This window comes from Myotis brandtii, unplaced genomic scaffold, assembly GCF_000412655.1.
Source record: "Myotis brandtii unplaced genomic scaffold, ASM41265v1 scaffold303, whole genome shotgun sequence".
Lineage (NCBI taxonomy): Eukaryota > Metazoa > Chordata > Mammalia > Chiroptera > Vespertilionidae > Myotis > Myotis brandtii.
This window is the reverse complement of record NW_005361573.1, coordinates 3400005-3417264: the sequence shown is the minus strand read 5'-3', so window position 1 is coordinate 3417264 and position 17260 is coordinate 3400005. Positions and strand designations below refer to the sequence as shown.

Here is a 17260-nt window from a genome sequence, read left to right as displayed (position 1 = left end):
AATACAAGATGGAAATGGAGAGCAGAGTGGCGCTCTAGGGGTACTGATTCTCACACCATGGTGTTTTTTTTCTAGTGTCCCCAGCCCTTTTCCTGATAGGCCCAGTCTGGGGAGCTAAATGAACATGACTCCCTGAGCTTAAAGACAGAATTCTCAAACACATTAGTCCCTCAACGCTCTGTGCACCACAAGGCCAGCCTCTGAAACAGTGGCAGCCTCTACGTGATGCCACTGCCCTCTGAGTCGCACTGGAAACTGTGGCTCCAAGTCTCCCCGGAGAAGACACGTCATGGAGTCTTCAAAAGCATTACTGGTCAACTGAGTGGATTTCCAGGCTGTAACCCACCCTCAGCTCTTCCCAGAAGCAGAGAGGAAAACTCCATTTGAAAAAGGATATTTGTTCTCAAATTCCTTTTCATTTCCAAGACCACTTTAAAGTCCTGTGGCTCAGTCATGCATTTTTCGTCTTACCAAAGAGGCCTCATCACTTTCAATTTTTAAAAAATCATCTTAAGATACACACGAACCCCTTGTTTATCATAGTTGATGCTTTAAAACTCATGACGGTTAATTACCAACATTCTCTTCAGATGTTCAGAGTTCCTGACAGATACTCGTTTTAGAGATGGCTGAGGGGAGATGGCCCTCTATTCAGATTATCCCAGGAGCTATTGTTCTTTGACTATCACAAGGGACTGTTGTAAGCAACCAGGCAGGCTTATTAAACACCTGCTACATTTGGATATAACTGTGGCCTCACTGTGAAGGTGCTACACACATCTCCATGGGGCTTCCACAGCTGAAGACCACCTACTGCCCACGCACCTTCTCAGAGATCCTGCTCCCACAACGGCTGCTCGTTGGGGACAGGCTACAGGACCTACACCTTTGGCCACGGCTTACTCCCCCTGGGGCCACCAGATTTCTCTCCCAGGAAGCTGGAATTGGGATTCCAGTTAGTGAACTGTAGGCACTGGATTTATAGGGTTCTGTCAAGTGGGAGTAAGGCGACCAGCCATGTTTGAGCCATGTGAGTTGATGGGTGAGCTGATTCTGTTGGTACACAAACAGGAAGAAGGATGATAGCCATGCTGTGAGAGAGGCAGAGGTGGGAGGCCATGTGGCCCTAGAGAGAGTTGGCAAGAGGGGAAACTTTCTTCCCAGGTTCTTGGGACTCTGGGGTTGAATTTTATGATATATTCCCAATGTCCTTCCAATAAATCAATAAATCCCTTTTGCTCAAGTCAGCCTGAGGGAGTTCTATTCCTGGTTATCAAACAATTTCTAACAAAGACATAAAGCAGAACCATTATGGTAAAAGCTCAATATGAATATGCATCTTCAGATGGTAATTTGCATAAGCAGAAGTCCTGACTGTTACTATGTTTTCTATTCCAGTGCTCTGGTCAGATCTGGGACATTTGTTTAAGAAACTAAAAGCGCCCTAGCTGGTTTGGCTCAGTGGACAGAGTGTCAGCCTGCGGACTGAAGGGTTCCGGGTTCGATTCCGGTCAAGGGTACATGCCTGGGTTGTGGGCTTGGTTCCCCGTAGGGGCCCTGTAGGAGGTAGCAGATCAATGATTCTCTCTCATCATCAATGTTTCTATCTCTCCTTCTCCCTTCCTCTATGAAATCAATAAAAATATGTGTTTTTTTAAAAAAGAAACTAAAAGCAAAGTTTTTGTCCAATGTTTTAGAAAACTTTCCTGAGTCTACAGAATATCTATTATTTTTTCTTATAAGTAAAATCTGCTTCTTTGGAAATGATGCAGTGACTCTGCTTATTTTAAATGTCATTTAACCTTGTGTGGCAGAGCCCATCTCCTGCCCAGGCACTCAGCCTTGGTGCCTCGGTGGCAGATCTCTTCTTTCTGTGGTAGGCAGTTAGACAGACATGAGCAGAGCAAGGAAGATAGACCAAGTACAGAAGGTCACCAGGGTGCAAAGCCCTGGGTGCCAACAACAGCCAAATCTGGGAAAACAAGAACCTCCCTCCCAGGGTAACCTTTACTCCCCCAGCATCTCACTGGTTATTCAGTTTGGACCCTTCCCTGACCTTTCCTCCCCTGGCATGTCGCTAGTCATGTGGTAGACCCTCTTGGAGAAGGAACAAGGAGCCAAAGAGTGGCCTCATGCGCATCCCACGTGGGCCCCTAAATGACCACTCCCTTAAGCATTAACCCCTGAAGATGACGTCTAGGCCTCAGTAGTGTTTCAGCTCGAAGCCAAGAAAAATAGCAAAACCAGACAAGTGATGCCTCTTTGACTAATGACCCCCTGCCCTGGCCAACCAATCAGTGCAGACCACCACCCTGAAAGGACACACCTGGAAAGCTGATGAATATTCTATTGAGATCCTCCCCTGGGACTTCCCCTAAAATCCCTACCCTTTGGACCAGGACCCAGTGCGCTCAGCTCAGGAGCACGCTCGTGCCTTTCCCCTCCTCCTCTTCTGCTCCCTAGGTTCTTTACCCTTCTCTTTCCTAAGCTCCAAGGGCCCTCTTTTGCCTCTGTCATTTGTTTCCTGAGCCCATTTCTTCTATCTCTGTGACTTTCTAAATAAACTTTCTCTTATAGTTTAAGTCTTAGCTCTGAATTCTTTCCCAGCCAGAACTCAAGTACTGACGTTGCTGAACCAAGGTTTGGTCTGACCCCAGTGGCCTAACACCTGATGCCATTCTCACCTCCAACACTTCCATGGGTACAAGTACTAAGTACACACACGACTTTGCTGCTTGAGTCCTATCAGAGGACCAATCATTCAGAATACTTCCATCAGAGAATCAATGGGGTAAGTGTAGATTCACCCACACTCTCAGCCTGTGACCATGAATATGCTGAACCCCATCCTGTACATCTAAAGCAGTGGTTCTCAATCTGTGGGTCGCGACCCCTTTGGCGGTCGAACGACCCTTTCACAGGGGTTGCCTAAGACCATCCTGCATATCAGATATTTACATTACGATTCATAACAGTAGCAACATTAGTTATGAAGTAGCAACGAAAATAATTTTATGGTTGGGTCACAACATGAGGATCTGTATTTAAAGGGCCAGAAGGTTGAGAACCACTGATCTAAAGCCATTCCAAATCTGCCACCTGCCATCTTGGTCCAAGTCCTATCACAATACGGCCCCCCTTACTTCTGTGCATTAATTTCTGAACAACAACTCTCCTTTTCAGTCACTCTGAATCTTCAAGCAGCCCCCACATGTGTCTCTGAATCTATAATAACTCACTCAAATAAATAAGTAAACAGCCTTTTCTCCTCTATGAAATTTTAACTGTCGGGGAAGGGAGTAAAAGTTCTAAGGATTCTGACTCCCCGGATGTGTCACAGCGGTAGTTCTCTTCTGGTGGGAGTTCCTCTCTGAGATGCAATTTCTGGTTATTTAATGTGGTAGACAGTCTCCAAAGGAGGCTCTAATAATCACCCCCCCCCCCAATACATGTGTGTCGTTTCCTACTTAAATAGTTGGAATCAGTTTCACCTACTCGTGAATCTAAGCTGGCCTTTTGACTTCCTTTGATCAATAAAATCAAAGGTGGACTTCTGAGTTCATGCCTTGAGAGGACTGGTAGCTTCTGCTTCCTCTTCCTTGGAAGCAAGCTACCACAGAAGAGGTCTGAATATGCTGCTGAAAAGAATGGTCACCCAGGTAGAATCCTGAAGCCATCCTGAATGTCCTGGCCCCAGCAGAGCACCCAGCTGAATGCAGCCACCTGATGGAACCCATAGGAGAGTAGCAGAGGAACAGCCTGGCCGAAACTCAGCCAACCCACAGAATCAGGAGAAATGATAATCTGTTGTTGTTTTAAGCCACTAGGGTTTGGGGTGGCTTGTTAGGCAGTAACAGACACCTTACTTGACAAAAGGTCAGTCCAAGTTCAAGAGGAATGACACAGCTGTGTCTCTGGGAAGAAGAGCTCAGTTTGTTGACTTGAACTTTTTTCGCAGGGACACCACAAATACCCCAGGCAACGAACCACAGGGTCGTCTTTTACTTTTTCTGCTGTTTCATCCCTTATATATTGCACTTGTCATCAAGTTCAGTCTTCTTCCTAAATGCATCTTGGATTTAACCCTTCCTGACTTATCTCATTGCTGCTATCATTGCTCAGGCCTTTATGCCCTGGATTTAGAAATCTATACCCATCCTCTCTTCCCCAAACTTCCTTCCCCCGAGCCACCCTATAAATGTACTCTGGGCTCATCTTCCTAAACCAGGGCTTTCAGTATGTCAGTTTCCCTCGAATCAACTCTGACTTTCAAGGTCTGATCTGGTTCCTCTCTGTCCGCTCTTCTACTTGGACAGCTTGGTTCCCAACCCACAAGCACACCACTCCTGTGACCTTCCTCCAAGTCTCTGTCAGGCTCTATCTGCCCCATCCAGCTCCATCTGCCTTTCTCCATGAGGATGCCTCCAATTTCCACAACCTATCCTGGGCCCTTTCATCTTCAAAAACTCACAGCACACTAACTCATAATTCAAGCTTATTTATGTAACTGGTGGGCTGGTGTCCAATTTTCTCCTATGTTCATAACTCAGACTCCTAATTACATCATAAGATTGAGGGTAGGGACTATTTCTTATGTTTACATATATTCCTTACAGGCAAGTGCTGGTGTAAAGATGTTCAGTAAAATCATCCTTAATGATCTACATGAGTTTCCCTTTTTAAGTGATTCGTATGCTTTACACAACTGTGCTTTAGAACATCTTAGAAATACAGTATATATCTGTCACTGAGGAAAATGTCCATTTGGTTCAGAAAGCCTACACTTTTTAACAGAAAGTTAAATAATGTCCACTGCCAAAAACAAAGACTAACTGAGTAGATGCCATATCTGCAACCATAGAGCGGCATTGCAGGAACAAATGCAGGACCTCTGGTGTTCCCTGAGTGCAATGCCACCACAGATGCTGAGGCACGTTCCTGAGCCCCCTGGCCAGTCAGGTATAAAAGGAATGGACAGAAACAGCACGCAGGTTAGGAATGACCTATTGTATCTGCAACCATAGAGCGACATTGCAGGAACAAATGCAGGACCTCTCGTGTTCCCTGAGTGCAATGCCCCACAGATGCTGAGGCACGTTCCTGAGCCCCCTGGCCAGTCAGGTATAAAAGGAATGGACAGAAACAGCACGCAGGTTAGGAATGACCTATTTAGGCCCACACACGCCAGTGGGAGTCTTTCCTTGGGGGAAGGCGGAGGCCACCACAATACCTGCCAGTACTTCCATGCCTACCATGTGCTGAAATCTGAGGATCGTGTATATTTTACTCATTAATCTTCAAAACAACCCTGGAAGGCATGGATGAAGAAACCAAGGCCCAGGGGAGAGTCGTTTTGCCATAAACTATTAAATGAGTAGTGATTCAAACCTAAGCTCGTGTGACTCTCAAGTCCACATACGTTTTACTAGTTTGCGTTTTCTTTCTTATTGGAAGACACATGATTTCACATCATCAAGAATACTTTGAGCACCTGTTATGGCCTCCACTGTAGTAGGTGTTGTGGAAAATTGTTAATATGGCTTGACGGGGGAAAGCCCCCATAAATTCCATCAGCACCCCTCCATAAATAACATGCAACCCAAGTAAAATGAGGGTGCCTGCTATGTAAATACAGCTTTAAAAGAAACCCTTCAGTTCCCCTTTCTACCTTAAGCCTCTCCTTCACAGAAATTCCAGAGCTACCCCTGCTCCTATCTTTGAAAAATTTAGTCTAGTTGGGAAAACAAAAACTACTCTTATAAAGCAACAATAAACAAACAAACAAACAAACAAACAAACAAAAAACACCAGGATTCTGACAGTGTTAACTTGGGCAGTCTAAAGGGTTCAATTAAAAACATTATGTAATTGTAATAGAAAAACAGAAGAGGTGAAAAAAATTAGTATGCATAATTTATATTATTAATGTTCACTTCAAGATTGCTTTGGCTATGGGCTAAGTTTGAGGTTTTGCTTTAGCTGTACAGTGTTAATGATGCACAGAGACGCTATGTTTTTTTCAAGGTGAACTTCAGCTCATACAATGAAGACATGGAGAGACCCTGAGGCTTGGATAAGGCTGCTTGATGCAGTGTTTCATGCAAAGGCTCCGACTCTGGGGAGCCCCTTCCCAGCTGAGAACAGCTGGGCTGGGAACACCCGCAGAGACAGTCCAACATTCTACAGAGCCGCTCTGCTGTGCAACAAATGCTTCCTGGATACCATTGCAGCCGGCCTTACTCCTGGGGCTTGGGATTTCCCAAACCCAAAGAAGAAAAGAAAATGACTTAGAGCGAACAGCTTGAACTGCAGACCCTCTGTCGCCACTGAGTTAATCCTTTGGTTTCCACAATGTCAAAAAGGCAATCTTAATAATTCGGCATACTATCAGAATTTCAAACTCTAATTCCCAAACAATCCACAAAGAATATTCTCAGGAATGACCTCAACAGTAGCCTGGATCCATCCCAGGGCCCCCTTTTTTTCTTTCACAGAAATAAAAGAAATGGGGCTTTTCTCGAGTACTGGAAAGAAAGGGCACTGGTCTTGCCATTAGGAATCCTAGATTCAAATCCTGTTTGGCTCAGAGCATAATCCTCATCAAATCACTTAACTACTTTAGCCTTATTTTCTCATTTGAACAATGGGGCATGGGTGGTTGGAAGAGGACATACCACTTGCTTCATAGGACTGTTGAAAAAAGATAAATAAGATAATGTGAACATAAATGCTTTGTACACGGTAGGTACTCAATAATAGCTCAAATAAAAGCGAAAACATACTAAAAATCAGTGTTGACATTAAAATGCAGAAAACATTTCCTATAACTGAGAGACCGCCTTGACCACCGCTGCCAAAGTGCCCTTGGCTTTTTACCCAAACTCTGAACATAGCTTTAAAAACTCTTAGTAGGATGACAATTGAAGTTTTCAAATCCTGGTTTTTGGGCTGCATTTTTGTAAGGAACAACAGACCTGTTTTAACAAAGGTCAGGGTGTCAATTAAAAGGAACTTGAGCCTGTGAGGTCACTGGCTGAGACTGACCAGAGGTCCCATATTGCCCAGGTGCTATCACTGGCATCCTGGAAGGGCTGGCCTGTGTGGCTGATACAGTCACTAGAGAACGTCTCACAGATTAAGAGGGAGAAGCCTTGCCCTAAATCCCTAATATGGAGACTTAAGAAACTATGGAGAAACGTCTCCTAACACTCTAAACTCTCCTCAGCCTCATCACCATCTTCCTGGGTCAAGTCCAAGCTCTGGATCCAGATCATAAGACCTCCCGTTATCTGGCCCCACCTAATTCTTTTCAAACCTCAACTCCTATTCCTTCTTAAAATTTCTGTCTCAGCAACCCTGGCTTTACTTGAGCATTTGAGTGTGTGGGCGTGTGCACACAAACTGTTCCCTCTGCCTCCAATGTCCTCTCTGCTCCACCTGACCCTACCATCTAGAGTTCAGCTACTAAAAAGCATGGCCCTGCAGCTCCAGCATCCCAGGGGCCTGTTAGAAACAGAGTCTCAAGTGTATCCCAGGCCTACTGAATCAGAATCTGCGTCTGAGTAAGGTCCCTGCGGACCGCACTGCTACATTTTTACATGGAACCTTAAAGTTGGAGAAGCCCCGCACTGAGACCCCAGTTCTTATGTCCTCTCTGACAAACAGGAGCCCCTGCCTCCCACCATGCCAGGGCAGCTGCCCTCTTCAGTACTCCCAACCTCTTGCTCATCTCACTTGTTATAGAGTATCTTGTATATCACCATCTGTTTATGTGTCTGTCTTCAGTTCTAGACCAGGGGCTCCCCCTACCCCAGGCTGCAGACCAATGCCATTCTTGTGTCCCCATGTTGTATAAGGTCTAGCATATGATTGGAGCTTAAAAAAATGTTATTCATCACAGCTAATAACCTCTAGAGTCCTTGTGATTTTAAACTTTAGTAACTAACTTTAAATAACTATCTTTAACTTTAATAATAACTAACTTAAATAACAGTTTTAATAACCTTAAATAACTAATAGCTTTATTAACTTCAATAACAAAAATTGTAATCACTAACTTTAATAACTAACACAGATACTTGTGAGCTACATGTAAAAGTATTACAATTTAGGTTACTCTTTTTTTTTTTTTTTTGGCCGGGGCAGCTGCTGTGAGGACGCGGCGTGGGCCGGGCGGGGCAGCGGGACAGGGTCTAGGTTACTCTTATTACACATTTGAATCCATATATTTTGAATGCATTTAATTTTTTAATATTTAAAATATCATATAATTTAAAAATATTATAAAATTTATATTGTGCAATGGAAACTTTCAAATATACACAAAAGTAGGAAAGAAGAATGAGCCTGGCACTCTTCATCAACGAATGTCCACTTTTTTTTTTTTATTCTGAGATTTTTTTTTTAATTGATTTTTAGAGAAAGAGGAAGGGAGAGGGAGAGAAAGAAACATTGTGAGAATGAAACATCAACTGGCTGTCTGCTGCACGGCTCCCTGCACAATGGAGCCCGTATAGAGAATCTAACCGGCAACCTTTCCATACACAGGATACACCCAGCCAGGGCCAAATGACCACCTTGTAAAAAAATAAAATAAAAAAATTCTCATTTCATCTATTTCCCTCACCCCACCTACTCACTTTTGGGGAGGCTGAACCATTTTAAAACAAATCCCAGATATAATGTTATTTTAACCACAAATATTTCAATATGTATCTATAATTTAAAAGAACTTTCTTGTACCTAATACAATTAACAGTGATTCCTTAATATAATCTAATAGTCTGTATTCAAATTTTATTATTTCAAAGATGAATTTTTATAGTTGGATTTATAGAAGTCAGGTGAATGATAGTAAACAAAAATAGCTCTCAGAGATGAAAGGTAAGTTTTTCATGCATGTGGCCCAAATCAGCTGTGTGTGAAGAAAATTATATTAGCTTTTAATGCCATTTTCAGGTTCCTCTCCCAACTCACAGCTAGATTATCTACTTAAAAAAACAACACTGTTATAAAGAACCGATAAGAAAAATAGAGCAAAGCAAGAGCAATGCTGAGGTCCATACAAGATGTCACTCAAGCAGTGAAATAAGTGGGAATTAGATTGGTGAGGAAGGTTTTTTACAAAAGAGAGATAAGCAAACAACAGATTTTAAGCCAAATGATTTCCCCCGTAATAGTCAAACCAGCAGGACTTACAGATTTAGAGTGGACTCTAGAGGGATGATAAATTTGATAATGTTGGAATTTGCTTTTAAAACTCTGTATTTCTTTTGCCTGCACTAAAAACTTGGGGATTCTGAGAAACACATCGGCAGAAGTGGTTTGAGGAGCAAATCCAATTACCGTAGAGTGTGCTCCTTGGAACGGCAAGTTCTGATCCGTGCTCTGTAGGTCAAGAGCACAGTTCAAATTTCTCTGTGCTCCCTTTTGAGTCACACTCCATCGCTGCCTCCCTGCTCGTTTTAGCTCTCTGTGTAACACGCCGAGGGGCAGAGATTCCGGTCTTCACACAATGGCCCGCCATTCAACCACACTCTGCTTTGTCCCTAAACATTCATTCCCCCTGGCTCCTGCTGGGTCTGTTATATTCAGATATGAACTTTCCAGGAGTCTGATCATGTCACAGGCCTTTTCCTGTATGACAAGTTCAGTGCTAATCATGAATAGCGGGGCTTCACACAGAGGGTTCGTATTATTCATGAAAATTATGACTCCACATCCAGAAATAGGGCAAAACTGGCCTAAAATAGGCAGGCATGTATTCAGTTGAGTCCACTAAGGCAATTACCAAGGTCTCTTGCTGCAACTATCACAGGAGTCTTTCTCAACTATGCTAATCAGACACACTCGATGCACAATGTTCTGCCAGATTCAAGGTTTGAGCCTCAGCTTGGTGGGGAGCCTTGGTGCCCACAGGGTGAACGTAAGGCTTTTCCAAAGAACCTCAATATCATCAAGCCAGGCCCTCCCAACCCCCTCAAACTAGGTACTGCCCAGTGCTTATTCCAAATTTCTGTAAGTCTCCCTACCTAGACCATTTCAAGGCCAGCATTAGGAGCTTTGAGAGGGTTATCAAAGGGCCATACAAAAAGGAAATGATATTAAATTTCCCTTTTTGGAGCAACAAATATTGAATTAGAGGGGTACTAGATGGCTTGTACCATTTTTGCTCTAATTTTCTCTTCTGAACCTTAGTTTCAGTGACCACATTGAGTCAGCTCCCACTGGCCCAAATTATATTTTATAAATGCAAGTCGAGGATTATCTTTCCAAACAAAACTGCCAGATTGAAATCCCCTCTTTGCCATTCCTGAGAGAATGACACACATAGGCTGGTACTAAAAGACTATCTTTGTGTCGAATAAATGGACCGAGGAAAATCTGCTTTCCTCTCCCCCTGTCCCTTTCTTCTTTACATAACTAGGGCCAAATGAGATGTTTTTCATTTTAAAAATTTGATTAAGCAGACTGAGCAAAAGCCCTTTCCTCTGGTCTTTACTGTTTTCTCAACTGTGGGACTCAATCAAGACATACGCATGCTGGAAGGATAGTGAAACCAGAACCTAACTGCCAAGCAGGGGTGACATTTGGAAGTTTAACTTATGAAAGGTGAGCACTGGGCCTGCAGCACCAATTTAGGGGCCACCCTTTCCCCTTGAGGCATCAGAATCTGGAAAGCTGCAGTGAGCATGAGTGTGGGGGTCCCAGGTTCCCTGCAAACCACCATATCACTCTATATACACAGGCTCCTGACCTGAGGAATACGGAAGGAGGCAGGGCAAGGAGCAGGTTTAAATAACAAGGAAAAAAAATTACTCAGGTTAAATGACTATAAATGAGCTGTCCTGTTTCAGCTCTAGGAACTGAGAAACCCTGCCCCTTTGGCATATTTAAGAAGATATTACAAACACTACATTCGGAATCTCCTTATAGTACCATGTTTAGTTTTGGTTTCTGTACTTTAAATCTTCCTACAATATTTTCTACCTTGTTTTAAAGTATCTTTCTAAGGTTCCCTGCCACATCATATATTTCCCAAGGGTCAGGGTATCTTCCTGCCTTTGTATCTTGGATATCATAAACACTAATTATAGGAATAAAGGAGTGAAACAGTTAGAAAACAGGCTTCCTAGTAAAAGACTAAAGAAACTGGGATGTTTGGGATTTGGTTTTTTTGGTAGTAGAAAGGGACAAGTTGTAAGTTTTCATAAAAACAACAGAACCTCTAAATGCTAATGTGAGGAAAAGGTCTATCCCATTGGCTTTGGAAGGTATCTAATTAGATATTTACTAAATATCATGTTTCAGGGAACACAGCACATTAAATCCAAATAATAAGTAGTGTCATAACTTAGTTTCACTGTCTTTATTCATTCTAAAAAAAAAAAAATTCATTCACAAAAGTATAAGGTACTTTCCCTGGCTTGCTACTATTGCCATCTCTACCCATGAAAGAATAAGCATGAGGAAACTGAGTAGAAGTAAAAATTCTGGTTGAGTTTATCCATCAAGGAAATGGGATCCCGAGGGAACCAGGCTTCCCCATTTCTGAAAAGCTCAACAAGAGAAGCGAAAATCCTCAGGCCAGGATGGCTTCTCCCTTCACCTGCTTCATGAAATCCAGCTACCTGAACTGCCTGCCCTCCGGCAGCAGCCTTCACTCTACACTCTCAGTGTTCAGTGTCCTGAACCTGCAGCGGGTGCGTGAGGGTCCTGAACCTGCAGGGGTGCGTGAGGGTCTTACTCTGGCAAGCGGGGATCTCGCAGTACTTCCAGTAGACGCCGTCCTCCTGCTCCGCCACGTAGCACCAGGGGCTCACATCTCCGTCTGGGTTTCTGTTGGGGAAAAGGACATACCAGTAACATTTTTGTCATTTTAAGTCAACAGGCTCATTGCTTTTCAGTTTTACCAAAAAGGAATGCTTCAGCTTCTGTTATTTTTTATAATTGGTATATACCTCAATGCCACCTCTTATGAAGAAAAAATTGGTAATACCTTCTTCCTCCAACATATATTTCAGAATATGGGAGCAGGAGGACGTTGGGGGGTGAGCAAAGCTGATATATATTTACACAAATTCACTACAGTGTAACCGGGACAACTGACCACTGAACAAATCATGACAAACAGCACTGTGTAAACATGGCAATTCCCACGGCTGAGAGAGCACAGGTGCTCCTTGATATTGTGGATAAGAATGTGAAGGATGCAAACGGTCAGGATGGCAATTTGGTAATTAAGAGTCAAAAGCCCTCAAAATATGCACACTCCCTTTACTTGGCAATTTCTCCTTTAGTATTTTATTCTAAGGAACTCTTTACTTATAAAGATGTTCATCACAACATTTTTATAATACAAAAAAGTTAGAAACAAAAATTAATGACTGCTTAAATAAATATGTTATAGCCATATAAAGGAATGCTAGGCAGCTTGTTAAAATGTGGTGTAGAGACACACTTTATTAATATGGAAAATTTACATATCATAGACTCCATTGATGAGCTTTCATCAGATCAGTCTGGTCAACTTATGTTTCATAGAAATGGGTCCTTGGGGTGGTGACACAATACAATATACAGATGATGTATTGTAGAACTGTACCCCTGAAACCAACATAATTTTATTAACCAATGTCACCCCAATAAATTCAATGTAAAAAATGGGTCCTGTTCTTATCTTAAAACATGAATTTCTTAGAGAATTCTGAAGAAAACTAGGCCAAAGGGTTTCAATCAGAACTTAAAATCCTGTAATCTTGGTACCAACTTCTGATATAGCAATAATATTTAAAAAAAATTAATTTCACATTTCTGAATGAATGGCTTGGAATGAATGCCCTTCAGGGTCTTCAACTCAGAGATGCCATGACAATAACGGGCAACACTGCAGAACCAGAACAAAAAAGGGCAGGGGTTACTGGACACACAGAAAAGCCTGGCCTCTCTTCACTCTTTCCAAGTCCCTTTCTTTAGACTCAGAACACTGGAAACCTGACACTCTGGTTAGGCCGGAAACAGGCATAAAGACCCAACAGCCGGAGCTTTGGAGCAACCCCTATCAGGCTCGAGAGGGATAAGTCTATTGTGTGGCCCAGAAGATAAGCCGCCCTAAAGCACAAAGGGTCCTTTTATTTTTTGTGCCCAAAGGCAGGTGCCAGTGCCAATTCTGCTCTTCCCCGTCTCTCTGTCTTCCCTCTAATCCAGATAGGTCGAGCCCAGAAAAGTGCGTTCCCATCACTCGCCATCTCTCAGACATCTCAACTGTGATGGGTCTGGAAACATCACACAAGACAAACAGTGTCGGATGTCAGCTGAAAAATCAAAGCAGGAGAACTTGCACAAAGCCCTGCTTTAAACAGCATTTCACTGTCATTTTCCTCCCTCTATTCAGTGTTCAGCTTTGATGTAGTATTTGGTAGAGACCTTAGAAAAACAACTGTTTGTTATCAATGTCAAAATCATTCTGAAAAGCATCAGAATAGCTTAATAAAGAACAAGCAAATTCATCTTTGACTTCACTGCAGTGCTAAAAGCAAAAGGCCCAGACTCTCTGATGTGACAACAATCAACAATTTCAGCCTCTCTTTTCTGAAGTATACACTGGGAGACCAGGTCAGGGACATTCCATCAAGTCAATGCAGGGGAGGGCTGCAGCGGCCAGGGCTGAGGAAGGAGGTCTCCCCCGGCTCTCTTAATGAATACTTACTAGTGCGTGTCTTGGAGCCTGTAGCGAGAATAGGGTGCTAATCTATGAGAAAAGATTTTTTTTTTCATCTGAATGAAACCTCATTGGAAATTTCAAATTTACCTTAAAGTCAGACTTAAAAACAGGAGCTCTTCTGAGAAGACTTGTTTGATAGAAAGCAACAGAATCATAGAAGAAACCAGTGGCCCACTACCAAGAGATACTTTAGAACAAGAACATAAATATGTAAAAACAAACACTGGTTTCTCTTCCTAAACACTCTTCCCAACCCAACTATTCCCATGAATAGAAAAACCAGGGGAAGGGAATAAACCAGAAATGGAGTGGGGTTAACTTTTTAATTATGCAAAAAAAATTTAATGAACATGTATAGCTTTAAAAATAAAGTATTTTTTAAAAAAATAATAAGTAATTCTTTTATTTAAAAAAATAAAAGAATTACTTAATGAGCATTTGTAACTTCAACAATAAAATGCAAAATGTGAAGTAGCATTTATATAACTTGTTGCCTCTGGGAAGTGGGGCTTGGTGGGGAGGATTTGCCAGGAAAGAGGTAAAATGGGGGACTTTAAACAATATATGCTTGTTGTTTTTGAAAAAGCTCTTAATATTTGTATAGTAACAAACTAGAAACTAATGCAACACAACTGTGGGGAAATGGCCGGCTGGTACAAATGAGGGCAGAGGTGAAGGAAAGAGCTGAACGCCCAGGGATAATGAACATGGACCACAGGCCTGGTTACTGCAAGACAACCACAAGGGTCCTAGAGTGTTAACAGAAATACATGGAGAGGGCACAAGGTAAACAGTGTGGCCTATGCAATGCAGGGGATAAATGTGTTGGCTCAGCTGGGTCAACACGCCATGGTTGAGACTCTAGCTTACTGATGGAACCGGGGACACTGTAGCTCAGGAATCACTTTTCCCTGTTCCAATGGCTCAAGAGGCTGCCTTTGCACTTGTCCTAATAATAATTAAATTCAACACATTGCTGAACCGTGAGTCACATTACCAGGATCCTGGGTATAAACAGCTAAAACAAAGCTATAACCGAAAGTGCTTAGAATTTTGCTCTGATCCCCACAGACCAGTAATTCTTTTCTTGTTTTGGATCACTAACAACTGAGAATCTGATCAGAGTCATGGGTCACCTCCCCAGAAAATTGCCAGTACACATTTGGAGCACCATGGACCTCAGGTTAAGAACTAGAGTCAGACAGGTGAAGAGCAAAGAAACACCCGTCTAGTGAAAGGAAGGAAACAGCACACATGTGATGGCTGCCGCTGCCCCTAGAAAGGTTATCCTGGTCTGGCAAAAAGGGGATCATGCAGGGCAGCCCGAAGCACAGGGAGGTCTGGGCCACAGATGGTGCTTTTGCTTGACCACTACATTCGTGGCAGCTTAAGAAGCTTCGCTGTCTGTGTGCCCACTGGTGGAAGGACCAACTAAGAAAACCCTCCCAAAGAGACATATAAGTGACCAGACAGAAAAGCAGAGCTCTGGAAACCAGTGTCAAAGCAGCCCAAGTGGAAAAGAATGGTAGAAAAAAGGTCTGAGAGAAAGATTTAAAAAATAGTAACAAGAAAGGCCTTCTGAGTTGGCCAACAGGAGACAAAGACGCTTTCCCTAGTAGCGAGCAAGGTTGGAAGAGGAGACGAGATGATTATTATTTTTTTTAAGTACTGTGTGGCTTTATCTTACCTGCAATAGTTATGCTCGCCCAGGCCCCCCTCCCCATTGGGGTAATTCAGAGTGTTGTATGGATGCTGGAAAGTTTCGTTCCAGAACAGACATGGCTTCCCGCCTTGGAGTGCCGTCCAGTTCTGCGTCCCCCTGTAATCTGCACCGTTGGTTGTGAAACATTCTAGGAGAAAGAAAAGACAGAGCAAACTAATTTTTTGGCAACATCTCTGGTCTCCTCCCTCTCTGGTTGATGTTTTATTTGTTTTCTTTGGACCAAGTTAGAAATGGATAGTGTCTTGCTAGGTCCCGGACACAGCAAGATTAACATCGCAAGGGCTGAGTAATCTGAATCGAGGTACCCTCCAAATGCTCGGCTCATCTTGGCACTGGTTTGTCTACAGACACTAGAACATTTCCCCTTAAAGTATACAGATTCCAACTAAGATGTAAACAGCGAGTTTAAATGTATTGAAGCCCATGAAGTGAACCAGGAAACCCCCAAGTCTGGGAACAGTTGGTAACAGCCCTCCACGAGGAATTCTGGGTGCTCGGAGGGGGTCACGGCTCTCGCCAGTGTCTCTGTGTGGTAACTAGAACCAGGTCACCAGCTGTAACTGAGCTCTCCCCTACAGTCTGAAAGGCTGCACTGACACTTGGGTTTAATAAGACCATCGGATACAGCAACGCTTTGGAATCCCAATCACACAAGTCTGGGAATGACTCACATTCCCTGGTAATGAAGAACAGTCCTCCCCACGCTGCCTGAGATAGAAGTGCAACAAAATAGTCAACAGCAGGGAGGAAGGGCCGAGCTGGCATTTTCTCTCACCTGTTTCTGAAATCCCTTCAAGACACACTGAACATGGTCTCGGGTCTATTTTGTAAAATGGCAAAATCCTTGCAGGTGCAACAATGTGCTTCTGAATAAAATCTGCTTCTCAGACTTTTTGGGGGGGGGGGATGGGAACTGAGACTGATAGGATTTCCCCCCACATATTGCATGCATTAAATTCACAGAGGTTCATGAGAAAGGCACAGTACAAAGAGCAATTTTTAAAAATTAGCTTAGTTGAAACTGACAGATAGAAACACTTCAAACACTTCTTTAAGATGTATCACTAGGAACCTGACAATCTGGGGGAGTCCCACTACCATTCTGAGCTTTATTTCTTCCCCTCCCCTGACATGCACTGACCTCTAACTTCCGACGTGAAGGACTCCTGTTGCAGTGCATGCGCCTGCTCCCGCGTACGCATGTGCACAATGTGAGCACATCTATATTCTAGAAGACATTTCTTTTACTATTTAAAAATCTCTCTTCCTGCACCCCTTTCTCCCACTCTCTGGGCTCTGTGTTTTGTCTGGGATAGCACGGTTTTATGGAGAGCCAAAACAATCTGGAATCCCGGCTGCACAGAACACTCGAGTAATTTATCGTGTTTGTTGCGACATTCATATGTTATGATGTGTGACTTTTCATGTAGCACAACAACCAAACCCTCAACCAGAGTCTGCAAAAATAAAGAAGTTCAAAGGTAATTGAAGGAGGCAGCTCAGTGTAGCATAAAATGCAGTGAACCAAGGAATGAAGCCCTGGCTTCTCGTCCTGGACATGCTGCTGACCAGCTGTGCGACCTTGGACAAATCGCCATCATCCACATCACCACTAATGCTTACAGAGCGTTTTACCGTGTGCCAAGCTCTGTTCTAAGTGTTATACAAATATCAATTCCCCACCAACCCAGTGGGGCGGCTCCTTCATTCTGCCATTTTACAGATGAGGCAACTGGGGCACTCAACCACACCCCATACTGCCTCTAGTGCAGTGGTTCTCAACCTTCCTAATACAGTTCCTCATGTTGTGGTGA

General features: G+C 43.2%; 1 protein-coding gene across 2 annotated transcripts in view; it reads right to left on the bottom strand.

The window, feature by feature from the left end:
- KREMEN1 (kringle containing transmembrane protein 1) overlaps positions 1–16683 on the bottom strand; it is a 31662-nt gene extending 14979 nt beyond the window's left edge. The window contains exons 1-3 of one of the 2 annotated variants that reach the window (XM_005869723.2): positions 16588–16683; positions 15411–15573; positions 11747–11838 (exon numbers count right to left, since the gene is read on the bottom strand). In XM_005869723.2, the coding sequence (XP_005869785.1) occupies positions 11747–11838; positions 15411–15573; positions 16588–16648 (316 nt within the window). In that variant the 5' untranslated portion in view covers positions 16649–16683. The remainder of the gene's footprint in view (positions 1–11746; positions 11839–15410; positions 15574–16587) is intronic. The other variant, XM_005869724.2, reaches the window with a different exon arrangement.
- Positions 16684–17260: the final 577 nt, after the last annotated feature.